This window comes from Acipenser ruthenus, chromosome 28 (genome assembly GCF_902713425.1).
Source record: "Acipenser ruthenus chromosome 28, fAciRut3.2 maternal haplotype, whole genome shotgun sequence".
In the NCBI taxonomy this organism is placed as follows: Eukaryota; Metazoa; Chordata; class Actinopteri; order Acipenseriformes; family Acipenseridae; genus Acipenser; species Acipenser ruthenus.
This window is the reverse complement of record NC_081216.1, coordinates 25,266,436-25,280,744: the sequence shown is the minus strand read 5'-3', so window position 1 is coordinate 25,280,744 and position 14,309 is coordinate 25,266,436. Positions and strand designations below refer to the sequence as shown.

The following is a 14,309-nucleotide window of genomic DNA, read 5'->3' as shown; positions in this document are numbered from 1 at the left end:
TATTTAGCAATTGCTAAGATAATTTGGTCATTCTCAGTGTTTTTATAACAGAGCTCCACAGCTGATTGTAAGATACAATAAAAGATTTTGTGCTTGTAAGGCACTTTTTTTTTATTTGTGCATCTTGTCTTTGTTCGTTTCAATTATATTTTGTGACCTATTTCCAGTTGTTTGGTTTGTGTAGGCTGCTTTTAATAGACTTCAGAGTGTTTGATGCGAGATAACTTTTAAAACGTGCACGACTTCTTTAAATCCAATCTACTGGGACATCTTATTGTTTTATAACCTGAGCAACAAGATTATAATCATCACACACTTTGTGATTTTGAAACAATAGAACACTGCTTATGAAAATACTGCAATGGAAATGTGTATAAAGGACAAAGAGCTCTGACGAACACCAAAAGGAAATAACTGTGCCTTTTTGGGGGTGATATCAGAGATAAAAAAAGTCTGTTATCTCAAATAAAAATACACCAGCACACTATATTTTGAAATACAATTGGAGGAGACAAGAAAATTGCAAGACTAGTGCAATGATGTACTATGACATTTTAATCCTGTGCATAAATGTGCTCTGGTAAATGCTTTCTTTCACAAAGTACAGTATAAAGGCCCTAGTGTAACAAATCATGAATGATTACATGGTTTGGAATAATAATGTAATAAAAGCCATGAAATCTGTTTTCTATTGCAGAACGGGATGATGGTGAAAGTGACTGAGAGCTGCCCAGCTGTTAACTGCACAGAAAGTGAACGTATTCTACCTGAAAACAGATGCTGCAATGTTTGCAGAGGTTAGTTACTTTGTAGAATGCAACAATCCATTTATGGTTACTTTGCCTTTGGGATGTATCTGCCTGAGTACTGAACAGATTGAGTTTCACACAGTATTACAATTCTCCAATCAAAGGTATGTATGGTGTAAAGGTATTTATTTTGAATGGTTCTCCTTGATGGTAGTGTATATTATTTTTTTTTTTAATATATACATTTATTGTTATTATTTTTAATAATAATAGCAGACGCCCTTATCCAGGGCACCTTACAGTTGTTACAAAGTATCACATTACACAATTTGTTCCTGTAACTAGAAAAACATATGGGCTGCTTAGTAACAGGATAACCCTCCTTCCGTGAGATCATAGAACCAGTGCACCTTGATTTTACCAGATGTATAGGATAGTATATTTCACATCCTACGGAATTCTAAGATATGGTCCCCAGTGACAGGGGTGACTGGTAATGTAATCTTACGAATCTAACTGGAATCTATAAAACTATATGGGGGATGGGGGAGGGGGGGGGGGGGGGGGGGGTTGGCCTGTATTACTGAGTATGCAACATATACAATTCATCAGAATGATCAGAGTATAATTAGCATTGATTTAATCGTGTCTCTACTGGAATGTTTGGTTAATTTAAATCAGCATTGTAATTGCAATTCAAATTCAACTCATTGTTTTCCTTAGAATGCACTAGCGTTTCTACAGTAAATAGTTATTTCTGACAAGTCATGAAACCTACATAAACGTTGGATTAGCCTGAAATAATAAAAGATAAGCTTACAGACTGTTAAAAGAATTTATAATCATCTGGAATTGAATGGTATGTTTCTTTGAAGATTGGTTTGCTTTCCCCCATGAAGCTTTTATTTTTCCTTAAGGGGAAGTTGTTCAAAGTACACCTTTTAGCACCTAAAGTAATATTCTTAAGAACAGAACAGCATGAATAAAAAACAAAAACAATAATGGCTTCTGCCTTAAGAAGATTTTGTGAAGTCCAAAATGCGTTAGCTAAGTATTGGTTTGTCTTATATTTCTAAACTTAGTATGTTACAGTTGTACAGTATTGAACAGATCCAGTTTCTGTACAGTATACAACTGTGGATCTCAAAAGCTGGTCAGCTCTTATCTCTCACTTACTTATGTTTGTGTAAAGAAAATTAAATAATGCATCTCAGTGGGTCGATCCTTTATGCTATGAATAGAATAACCACACAGCTGTATCTAATTTTACTGCAGGCTATGACTTCTGTGCTGAAGGACATAACTGTGGCGAAAACTCATTATGCAAAAACTGGAAAACCAAGGCTGTCTGTGAGTGCAAGAGTGGCTTCACTTCCACCCGCGGAGACTTGGCATACTGTGAAGGTAGGATATTGACATCCACAACATCACTGCAGTGAAAGGGTCAGCTTGCAGAAACAATAAGGGGATCATTCACTGTTCTATATTAAAGCACCAAGGCTAGATTGCAAAGTGGAACAATGGTGGTGTCTTTATAGCTCAATTAGTAGTCCAGTACTGAAAGATGGTGGTGACTTGCCAGAAAGCAAGACAAGATACTGTTATCATTACAAATCTGGGTTTTATGGAACATAAAGTACAGACTGTTTATTTGGCCATTTTGCTCTGTCCTTTGCTGAACCAAAGACGGGAATATCCAGGAAGCATTTTATTTACAAATATTTAGAACAAAAGACAAGACATTTAAGACAAGAAATTGACTGGTCGTTAATGTTCCTCGCTAAAACTACAGGTCTTTCTTGTATTTAAAAAAAAAAGACAGAAAAAAGTAATGGATAGATATGTATTGCCTCTGGCATTTCCCTTTTAAAAATCTGTGGACCATGAAAGGTCTGGATTGGCAGCCTGTCTTGATAGAGGTCACTCAGAAGTCATGTTACAGAAATAATAAACAATATAGAAGCATGCTGTTTGATTTCCTGGATATGTAAACCTTATTTCAACCACCAGCTTTAATTCATGAATTAATTGAACAGCGGAGTTATTTCATGCTAAAATTCGCTTTGGAAATGATTGCAAGGATAAGAAAAGTAATCTGTTGCATGGCAATGAAATATATGTGACATTTCCAACTCTGTGGGTGGTGATATCAATTAACCAGCACAAATGTTCATTTCTTGAAATATCCTCATGTCTTAGCTCGTGAACAAGCTTCTCATGTATGCTTCCCTGAGGGGCTCATCACCCACTTTTAATATCAGTTTATTGTGGTGATAGGTTTGACTTTGACAGCGAAGGCTACATTAATCTGCACAAGATAATTATTATTTTATTTTATTTTTTTAAACACAGTTGTCTGCTTTAATTACTTAACACCGTAACTGGTACAATGTGAGATTTAGTTTTTTTTGTTACTGGCTTTTTGGTCTTTTGTGTCATTTGTTTACTGAAACACATTTATAGATTTTCATTTCAATGTAGTTACATAAAGAAGCGACTAAAGGTGAATCTCTGGGCTGTCAAACAAGGTCATTTACAGATTTGTCTTACAGAACACTGACATGCTCTAAGGTCACCTTATATACTAAATAACAGAATCACAAGCACATATGGCCCATTGGATCTATAATTTATCCTTTAGGTGTACTACCAATATAGGCAAATCAGTCTATTCAGATGGCTCCCATTACTTAAAATTGGATTTAAATTGTCCACAATGTTCCTTTGTGCATGGCTAAAGTAATTCATTTTTTTTACCCTATCATTAACAGTATAACTGGATCCCTTCTATGTATGTATGTATGTATGTATGTATGTATGTATGTATGTATGTATATCAATGCCAACATATGCATATGGATGGATTTATATATAATATGTGTATAAAAGGGTGTTAACTGAGATGCATGCACTTCAACAATGTAAAATGTAAAGCAGGAACTTAATCCCTAGGCATAGTCCAGATTATAATGCTGTATTTTCCAATCTGAAACAATGTTTTGGAGAGAACATATGTTTTGGGTCGATTGACTGGTAATGTCAACTGTCAATGGTGCAAAGGATTCCAACAAGACATTTGATTTGAGGTGTCAGTAAGCTGCCAGACAGACAGGACGGGTGTATAAAGATACATTGAATATAACATTTGTACAGCAGGTATTCCATCACTATTGGTTGATAAGAAAACGTCTCATAATTTTAAACTTGCCCCTTTGCCGATCTTAGACCTGGAAATTACGTTTGCTTCTCTCAGACAGAGTATACAGTAACTGACAACAAATGTGCAATTATTTTTCGCATGTTTCTAGAAATTAACAGGCATAGGTTTACAAAAATGATGCATTATGTTTGCATTAGAGATATGGGAGGCTGTGTGGTCCTGTAGTTAAAGAAAAGGGCTTGTATCCAGGAGGTCCTCAGTTTAAATCCCAGCTCACTCACTGTGTGACCCTGAGCAAGTCACTTAACCTCCTTGTGCTCCGTCTTTCGGATGAGATGTTGTTGTTGTAAGTGACTCTGCAGTCTCTGTAAGTCGCCTTGGATAAAGGTGTCTGATAAATAAATAAATAATAATTACTTTGGATAATATTATTAGCTGAATCGTCTCAACATTTTCTTATATTTCAAACAAAAAGTAATTGGTTTCTCTCTCTAATTAAAAAAGATATTGATATTTAAAACCGATTCATTATATTAATATTAAAAATTACTGTTCATGAGTTATGGACAAAATGGGTTGTGCTGCACTGTCATCTTTGTTAATTGGCCTCATATAAAAGTGTGCTAATCGGCTCACATTAAACTGTATTCTGTGTAAATTGGGTACATTTTGTGCCCTCGCTGCTATTCACTCCGATGGGCTGAGTTCACCCTCCAACAGCAAAGCAGGGTTAAAATAAGTCACAACTTGGATGGCAGACCTCCATGCAGCACCAGATAACCGATGCTGTAGGGTGTAACTGGAGGTTTATCACCAGGGGCCCCTCACATGTGGGTCAGCACTGTTCAGTGACACTGGCTGTTTTGAGAGCCTGTTTTATGGATAAAGCACTAAACCAACGAGCCCCTTCCAAGATCAAGCAGTGCCTTTCTTGGCTTGACCTTGCTGCCAGGATTCAGTAACTTGGTGACATCCATTGCTTAGGTTTGCTGGTGGAAGGGGGCAATATCTTTCATCCTCCTGATTTGTAGGCAGGTTGCAGTCAGGAGGTGCATTTAATGGTCACCCTTGAGACCTACTTTCCCCCTTCAAGCACCCAAAGTGTTACAATCCTACTACAACTGCAGCTGCAAAAACTTTTTGATGTACTGTACATGTACAGAGCGCTGTTATAGCTTAGTAAGCAAACCAAACATGGATACAATCGCTTTGGGGATTTCTTTGTTTCTGTTGATAATATTTTACAGCAAGTACCTATAGCTCTCATACAGTATTATCAACAGCTGCTTCGTGATAGAGATATGAATTGTGTTAGGAGCTCTTCCCAGGCGTTTTTTGAGTTGGTCTGAGGCTAACAGAATTGTTTCAAAGACGTGTGTTTGTTTATCTTATGCATGTGAAAATCAGCCAGGGAGGTCAATTATATTGTACATATATACTGTATATTCCCTCAGTGTACTGGCTAAGTAAAGTGTACTGACTTCCCATCACAATGCATCATGGTGCTGTTACTTATAGTTTCATTAAATGTGGCGTAATGGTAAATGACATGTCCCACGTCTCGTAAGGATTATCATCAGCCAAGTCTCTCTTGACTTGAGTAGCATTTTCGAAAAATGGAAATGACACGTTGGGTAATTTTAACGGGCACATGCCTACTTCACCAATTGCTATAAAAGCATTTAAGCCTGCCACTGTTGGCTCATTCTACAAATTATAAATCATGTATGAGAACTCAGCCAATCACTGTTCAGGATTTCTCGCCCAAACTGCACAAGAGACATAATAAGAGACATCCTACATTCCACGTATTAGCTTATATAAAGCACACTAAATAAACATAATTGATTACATCAGTTTATAGGCATTCACACATTCACACATGCATGCAGATTGTGGCCATTTTATTAGGAACTGCATTAAAACCGAAAGTACTCACAGATCATTCAGCGCATAAACCAAGGAAATGCAAAGAAAAAGGGAGATGCTTAGCTGAATTATTCCAGGTAGTGTGCATATATGTATGTATTCATGAGTGTACATCTACAGTAATTACAGTATGTCAGGAAAAGGTGTTTAACCTCATGCATCAGTCAGACTCTTCCTTAGTGTTTGCTATGCCAGCATTCATTTTGATTTCAGATATTCATGCTGTAAAGAAAATAAAGAAAATTAATCTTACAGGTAATCCTCTGACCTTTCTAGAGCACAGTCATACATCTAATTCAAAAGCTTTTAGAGTGCAAGGAGGATAGAAAAAAAACAACAATTCAATATAATGTTCATAATTTAATGAAGAGTGAACTTTTGATTTATTTCCCTGTCTGCTGATATTCAGATTACAGCTGTTGCTTGTGCTGCATTACAATTAAGAACTTGTTAGAGCTGCAATCAAGTGACATTTTGCATTAAAGAATAATTGCTTGAGGTTCTATTGCATTGTGTTGCCTTCTCTTTAAACCTGCTTTCAAACAATCCTTCTTCTGGTAATTTAACTAGTTTACCGGCATTTACAAAGCAAATAGTCACCAGGGGCCACCCTTGCCCAGATTCATTCCAGTACATGCCATTGGTTGTTTTTTGTACTTCTGTTGATTAGACAGAGCAAAAGTAGATGCACAAGGTCCCTGCTGTGTTTTATGTCATGTTGGTTCTAACTGGGCCCAATTGCCCATTTCTTACACGACACAAGTGCATTAATATAGCAAGCAACTGGAAAAAAAAAAATGTCTGGGAAACTGGTGTCACACAATTCTACTCCACAAGGTATTTTGTTTTAAAAGAAAAAAAAAAATCATGAGGGTCTCGAGTGGCTTGCCTGGTAATAATACGACCGTGTGGTGTGAAAGGTGAGATACACAGTCAGGGGAAAGTAGGTTTGCGCCCTGGCTTTGCAAAGTGTCCATGCTTCGCTTGGAATTCCACAGTGAGTGTAACATTGACTGTGGTGCTCCCACAGGTTAAGGAGGCAAGATCGACATGGACTGTTTCACCTCACCACACTGCCCTACTGACCAGGCGTCCCGAGGAGCTCACAAGCAGACACCCGCAGTGCTGTTAGCTTGCTGGCATTTAATGATAGAGCTCCTGGGTGGAAAGAACCAATTGGCTTGGTTGTGAGAAGCCCACGGACTCTGAGTTCTCCTGAGCTGATGTGGTGATTGTTGCGGTGGGAGAAGATAATTGGGGAGAAAACTAGTACAGTAATTGGGCACACTATACCACTTCATATCATAAGGAATACAAAAACTGTATTATTATTTATTTCTTCTTCTTATTTATATCCAGGGTGACTTACAGCTGTTACAAGATATCACATTATACAGATATCACATTATTTATTTATTTTACATACAATTGCCCATTTATATAGTTGGGTTTTTACTGGAGCAATCTAGGTAAAGTACCTTGCTCAAGGGTACAGCAGCAGTGTCTCCCACCTGGGATTGAACCCACGCCCGTCCCGTCAAGAGTCCAGAGCCCTAACCACTACTCCACATTGCTACCCTAGCATTATACAAAAGATGATAGTTAAGTGTTTAATTAGAAATCCATTACTACTTTCTCAAGACGAATTAGGATTTTCACTTGTGTAGTATTTCTAAACAAGTGGGCAAATGGACCTTTGTTTGATAACACACAGTGATGTTCTTTTATTGCCTCTTGTACGATTTCCGATGAGGCAAAAGGATACAGCGGGTTAGATGCTCAAAGCTACACACTCCAAATTTCATTAGCGCTTTTTTTTTTTCTTCTATGGCGGGGACAGGGGGACAGGGACATCAATCAATTCTAAAATAAAAAACAGATTAAGATTATTCACAAGCCCTTAAATTGCATCTCTGAGTTGAGGATTGTTCATTTTATTGTGTGCATTTTTCTTTTCTGAAAAAAAATAAATACAAGTGCTAATGGTGGTTTGGAGTAAATAGCTTTGAAAAGTCTAGCCTAGCTGAAGGTTCTTGTGATGGAGTCACTACCCACGTCTTGCAGTTTTAAATGCCAGGATTCTCCAAACCTTTTTTGTTTAGGAATGCATACTTCTGTGTTTTTATGGTTTGACTATTTTACAAGTTGAAGTGTTTTTCATTGGATTTTTACATCCAGCAGTGTGGAGTAGTGGTTAGGACTCTTGACCGGAGGGTTGTGGGTTCAATCCCTGGTGTACCCTTGAGCAAGGTACTTTACCTAGATTGCTCCAGTTAAACCCAACTGTATAAATGGGTAATTGTATGTAAAAATAATGTAATTGTATGTAAAAATAACGTGATATCTTGTAACAATTGTAAGTCGCCCTGGATAAGGGCATCAGCTAAGAAATTAATAATGTACGTTAACATGTAATGTAAAGTGAAATTGATAGTATGTGCCAAGAAAACATGTGCATATGTTTCTGCTGTTGGAAATTAGGTACCAGTAAGTCAAAGTGTACCCTGCATCAGTGTTGTCTGCTCATTACCAATCCTGCAGCATGCTGAGATAACCTGCCATGCAATTGTGTTCTTCGGAAAGGAAATGCCATTATTAGAGTGGTTTATGGAAGCTCAGTGTAATTTACTACTTAAAGGTCAGGGAAAGAATTATCTTAATTAGAAGCTTACCAGTTATTATTTCAACCTGGACTTCTATTGTGAAAGAACAAAGCATTGCAGTAGAAGATTTATCTGCAGCTTTTCAACTTCTTGATCAAAACATTTCTTCATTTGTATCCCGCTAATTACATGACAATTTGTTGGAGTGCTTTACAATCTTGCTAAGGTGACATAAAACAATGAAATTCAGTAGACTTCATTCTTTTTAATTAACCAGGGGTGTAAGTAATGAAATTTTGAGCGTGCACAGTGTTACTAATTTAGCAATCACTCAATGGAAACAAGAACATTGAACATTGTATTCTACATCTCTGAATCAGTAAAGTAAAGTTGTTATTTTAAGAAAGTTAAGTAGACAAACATTTTTGGCTTGTACACACAGTGTGAAGTCACTAACAGAAACACTGATCTACCTTTTACTATACTTTGGAATGTGTGATTGAGTGTTTATAGTCATGAGAAAATCCAGCCTAATTAAAAACACTGTACTGTACAATGGGCTTGAAAGCATTAGTTTTAGTGTTGGTACTTTTTGCTTACCACAGCTGTTCTACATTATATTTTCTTATAGTATTTACATTTTTTTGTAGCACAAACAATTTCTTTTTTTTCATTAGTTTGAAAGCTAATACATTTATAATAATAAGCATTCAAAAAAGTCTTATTTAGAAAGTGAGGCATGGCAATGAGAGCTGAAGGTCATTTTTTGAATAGATCGATAAATCGAGACTACATTTTTGCTTCCTTTGTGTGTGCATTGTGGTGAGCAATGGTGACGATGTACTTTCCTATGCATTTGGCTACTGTCAGTACTTAATCACAGGGCAAATGAGTTACGGTTCTTACAAAGATATCCAAAGGATTCTTGTAAATGCACGACACATATAGTTGCTTGCAACATGTGGGTTTAAAATATCTTTTAAGCTGTGTTTCATGCTCCACTTTAGATGGTGTGATTCTCTGTAACACTATGAAAACAGTTATTATGTGTAAGCTTTGTTCTAGTGTATGAAACTTGAGAACAGCTGATTGAGATGACAATTTCTATACAACTTAGTAATGGTGGATTTTTTTTCATGTGCATTGTTGCTGATGCATGATGAAAATTAAAATGTTTTCTGCTACAGTGTTGCGTTAAAATCTTTGGTCCGCAGCGGGTTCCAACTATTTATTCAGGTTAATGGAAAGAAGAGAATGCATATTTTTAAGCTAGGTTCACACCAGTTACCCTCAGGCAATTGAAACTTGTTTGTAAAATGCAAACAACTGCAGCATTGAATAAGTCTCAGAAAACTAAACTGCCAACTCTTTTGCTAGTTTGGAGATCACGAGTGGATCAAACAATGCACAGAGAATGACATCTCCAAGGCTGGTGGGACCTGTAACATTAGACCAGGATTTGAGCTCTGAACATGAAGAAAGTGTAGTTGGAAAGCACTGCTACATTATGTATGCAAATTGCACCTTGCTTCACAGATGTGTTGATGCCAACAAAGCTTACAATGGGGAATCACAATTCAAAATTCAGCCTGCATCTCCTTTCTCTGTTCTTTAGGTTCAAACAATTTGCAAGTTTTATGCCAAGTGTGGATCACCCAGAAATGGTAGCACATCTTCAGTTGTATTATTTATTGGGGGATTACAGTGTTCTATAAATTTAAATAGACGAGAGGATATGTTATGTCTTAAAACTGTGTTTGGTAAATACTTCATAAGATATAGAGGAGACCACTATGTCCTTTATGCAAATGTTTTAAGAAGTTAATGGGTTTGAATAACTGCCTGAGGGCAAATGCACAGTTTCATAGTGAGAACTCTTTGTTAAACCTGCTTTCTTGATTACCCAGAGAGTGCAGAATACATTTAGATCTGAAATGGCCTACAATATGAACACATATTTAAAAAAAAAGGTATAGAAACTTTAAATATGAAACTAACACACAGTAAAAGTAGAAAGAAATCAGCCTGTTTTTTTTTCTAAACTAGTAAACTATACATCAGGAATGTGCTAATTGTGGCTTAAGTAATATATTACTGTGACAATGCGGTATCTTAGTCTACAATCTGTTTTAAAGGTGCATTGTTATTTATATGCAGGATAAGCAACGGTTCTAAGCGGGTAAACGAGTTACTCATTTGGAACCATCATGTTTTCTGTTAATCCTACTCGAAAATGAATACTGGCAGTTGGTTGCTGTGCTAATATAGTGTTGTCATGAAAGCATCGCCAGCTCAAAACGGAACAGCTGATTGGCTCTGCCAATCAGATTTGTTTACAGACATGCACTACATTGGTGCAGATTGGTTAAGGATGACAACAACATTTTCATGAAGATTTCTTTAAAATGAAGCTTTTTAAAACATAATAGCTGGGGAATTCCGATTGAAACCAGAAGGTAATACACTTGGGATCACCTGCTGTACAGCAGCAGCCTAGCCTGTCTTGTGAGGTTATGATGACTTAAGATTTTGTTACATGCGAATGATGTTGAACTAAAAGTTTGAATAGATAAAGTCATACGAGAATCAGTCATTTGTGACCACATGATTCAGATTAAAATATAGACAACAATTTCATTTTTTTGTTTTGTTCTGTAAATTCACCAAAGTCTCTGCCACTAATAGAAATACTCTTGAAGAAAGTACATGTGCCTTTAGCATGGTTATTCACTACTAAATCATAGTAGGGGGGACATGACTGAAGATGATGAAGAATGTACATTGTCACAGAAATAGAAAAGACCTAGAGGACTACAATTCAAACCATACCAGGCTGTTTAGCACGCAGCATACAATGCTTTCCATTACCTGGTATTCAGCAGGGTGCATTTTGGCAACGTTCAGATTATTTTGATGATTGGATGTGTCAAAGATTTGACTTAGGGAATTTTAAAATGTAAAACCTATATATATATATATATATATATATATATATATATATATATATATATATATATATACACACACTTAATGGAAGATACATGATTACACAAATGAGGAAAAAATCAATTCAAATAAAAGGCCAATACCATGCTACAGTTTGAACAAAAATATATTTTCTTAATGCTTGAAGCATGGAGATTTAATTTATTTACTGGCTGATGCACAGGGGTCTTTACAAGGTAAGCTCTGTAAAAGTATTCTGCTGATGAAGGTCTATGCTGCCATGTGCTGAAAAAAACAATGTTGAACCTTATGTAGCAATGCTGAAATCATACAGAAAATGAAATCAATCAAGTGAGAGTAGTGATAAGGGCTTAGAGCTAATCTGTCAGCAGGTATCAGTTTATATGGTGATAGTGAGGGAACATGACCATATCATTACCATAGCACTCTACAAACAGTAAAACATGACAGAGGTCCTGTCTGTGGGAGTTTTAATGCATAGATGGTGGTAAAATGCAATCTAATGAATGATATAGCCAGGAAGGATTTGTGCAATGTAAAATGTTGCAACTTTTATGCAGTAGCACTAATTGAGTTTGGGTTTTGCCAAGGTAATGAGCCACACATCAAATGCTGCAGTTTTTCTCCCTTTTTTTTCTTTAATAATATTCCTAAAGAGTTGTATGAGGTATCCTGTCACTCATTTCAAACACTGAAGAATGTGTTGCTTTTATTATGAACACAGTAAATTACAAACATTAAGCATCTGTTTAGGGAAAGAAAATGAATATACTGTAGCCTCTCTCTTGGCTTGCTTGGTAGCCTAGTTGCAACTCTGATTACTGTAAAGTATTGTTTGTTCTCATACCTGCTTATATTTTCTCTTGGGTGTATATTAACAAACTCCAAGAAATGTGAACATGCTACCACAGGTCTGGCCTCATTTCACTGGCTGCATGTGCATTTTAGGGTGATCCAGACTAACTGTATAATGTAGCTGAGAATATAGATCTTGCACTCAATGATAAAGCATTCTAAATCTTTAAACCACAGCCTATACAAACAAATTAAGTAGGTTACTATCAAGTTTTCATCTGTTTTGTTATTTAAATTTAATGATTTATTTTTATAAGTGTTCGCTGTCTACCTCCAATCACTTTGCTGGCAGGCCTAACATAGCAACGTGTGCATGAGAAATACACTCTCAACTTGATTACAGATATTAACCGAACACTTATAAGCATACTGTACACGATTCCTCATACCGCACCTGCTTACTCCTGTAGGTCCTTGACTGCAGCTGGCTGCATTATCATTTATAAGCTCGCTTTCACCTCTGGATCTTGGCTTTGCCTACTGCTTAAGTGATCCACAACATAAAACCCTCAAAAATATAGGAGGCTGTGTGGTCCAGTGGTTAAGGACAAGCGCTTGTAACCTGGAGGTCCCCGGTTCAAATCCCACCTCAGTCACTGACTCATTGTGTGACCCTGAGCAAGTCACTTCTGCTCCGTCTTTCAGGATGTAATTGTAAGTGACTCTGCAGCTGATGCATAGTTTACATGTCCTAGTCTCTGTAAGTTGCCTTGGATAAAGGCGTCTGCTAAATAAACAAATAATAATAACAAATACATCCTCATGTCTAAAATATAGTCTTGATTACTTTCAGATAAACTCATGAACTAACCTTTTGTGCTTCCGCTTGTTAAATAAATAAATAAATAAATAAATAAATAAATAAATACAGATTTGTATTCTGTTGAATATCTTATAAACTCTGCTTTAAATGTCTGTGCATGTAGTTGCTCTTTCTAAAGCACATTGACAAGGCAAAAAGGAGTAGCATCCAATTCACCCACTGTGTTAAAGCAAGGGTTTTAGTGCCACTGTGGAAATCACTGTGAATGTTTTATTTTCAGTGCTTTATCCTTCACCGTGAAACTTACAGGGAGAGCAAGAAATACAAATGCATTATTTATGATATGAATTGCACAGAAATCTGTACACGTAACTAAAGACACGAAGATGCCTTTTGTACTTTTCAAGGTATTTGCGTAAAGAGTAAGCCAGCATGGTCTCACCTCTTCTCGACAAACGTTTGATAGAGAAATAATCTGGGTTGTATCAAATACTACCACTGGGTTGCCTGGTAACATACAGCTTTAAATGTTTTTTTATTGGGCGGCATTATCCTTTCATTTTGTGGAAAGGGTACTGTATCCCTTGTGTTATAAATCAGATAGAAGACTTAGTTATTTCAGATGCAACGTGGTGGTTAAGTCTTCCAACAACTACATAAATAAGTGAAATGATGTATGCAAGGAACATGGCATAATTATTGCTTATACTGAGGCTAATGTAATTATGTTAGAAGATCCTCTGTTTAAGAATGACATGCGCACTGAATTGCCATACATTTTGCTCAGCGTTTCTATAATGATTTGAGAAATCCCCTTACAGTACATGCAGCATGCAGCATGTGTGGCTCCTGCCTAGCAGCAGTAACGCTAGCTAAATGAGATCTGTAGGGATATGGGGTGTTTTAAAGCTGACAGGGAATCTTCCTGTGTGACAGGCTAGAGCAGTGTCTTTGTTAACAAAATGCAGATATAAAGCATCTTGCAAAATCAAAGCTGTGCTAGAGACATACTCTCATATTTTTCAATGAAAGCAGTGTTTTGAATAGTGTGTGGATTGCATTTGTTTTGAGTCACATAATTACCTGTCTTTATTTACTTACCATTTATGGGCTCTTTGCAGTGTTTTACTAGCATAACCCATTTTGTTATGCACCCTGTTTAAACACTGATAGTCAGCATATTGGAAACTGTGCAGAATAACACTTCTGTTGTCATTTTCTAAAGTACATATATGTACAGTAATAAAACCGCAAAATTACATGGAAATATATATTTTAAATTT

The 14,309-nt window shown here is 36.5% G+C and overlaps 1 protein-coding gene across 1 annotated transcript in view; it reads left to right on the top strand.

Moving 5' to 3' along the window:
• The window catches only part of LOC117434546 (protein kinase C-binding protein NELL1-like), a 113,605-nt gene that overhangs the window by 41,026 nt on the left and 58,270 nt on the right, over positions 1-14,309 (top strand). Inside the window, exons 11-12 of the mRNA XM_059002953.1 lie at positions 698-797; positions 2,025-2,153. Coding sequence (XP_058858936.1) covers positions 698-797; positions 2,025-2,153 — 229 coding nt within the window. The remainder of the gene's footprint in view (positions 1-697; positions 798-2,024; positions 2,154-14,309) is intronic.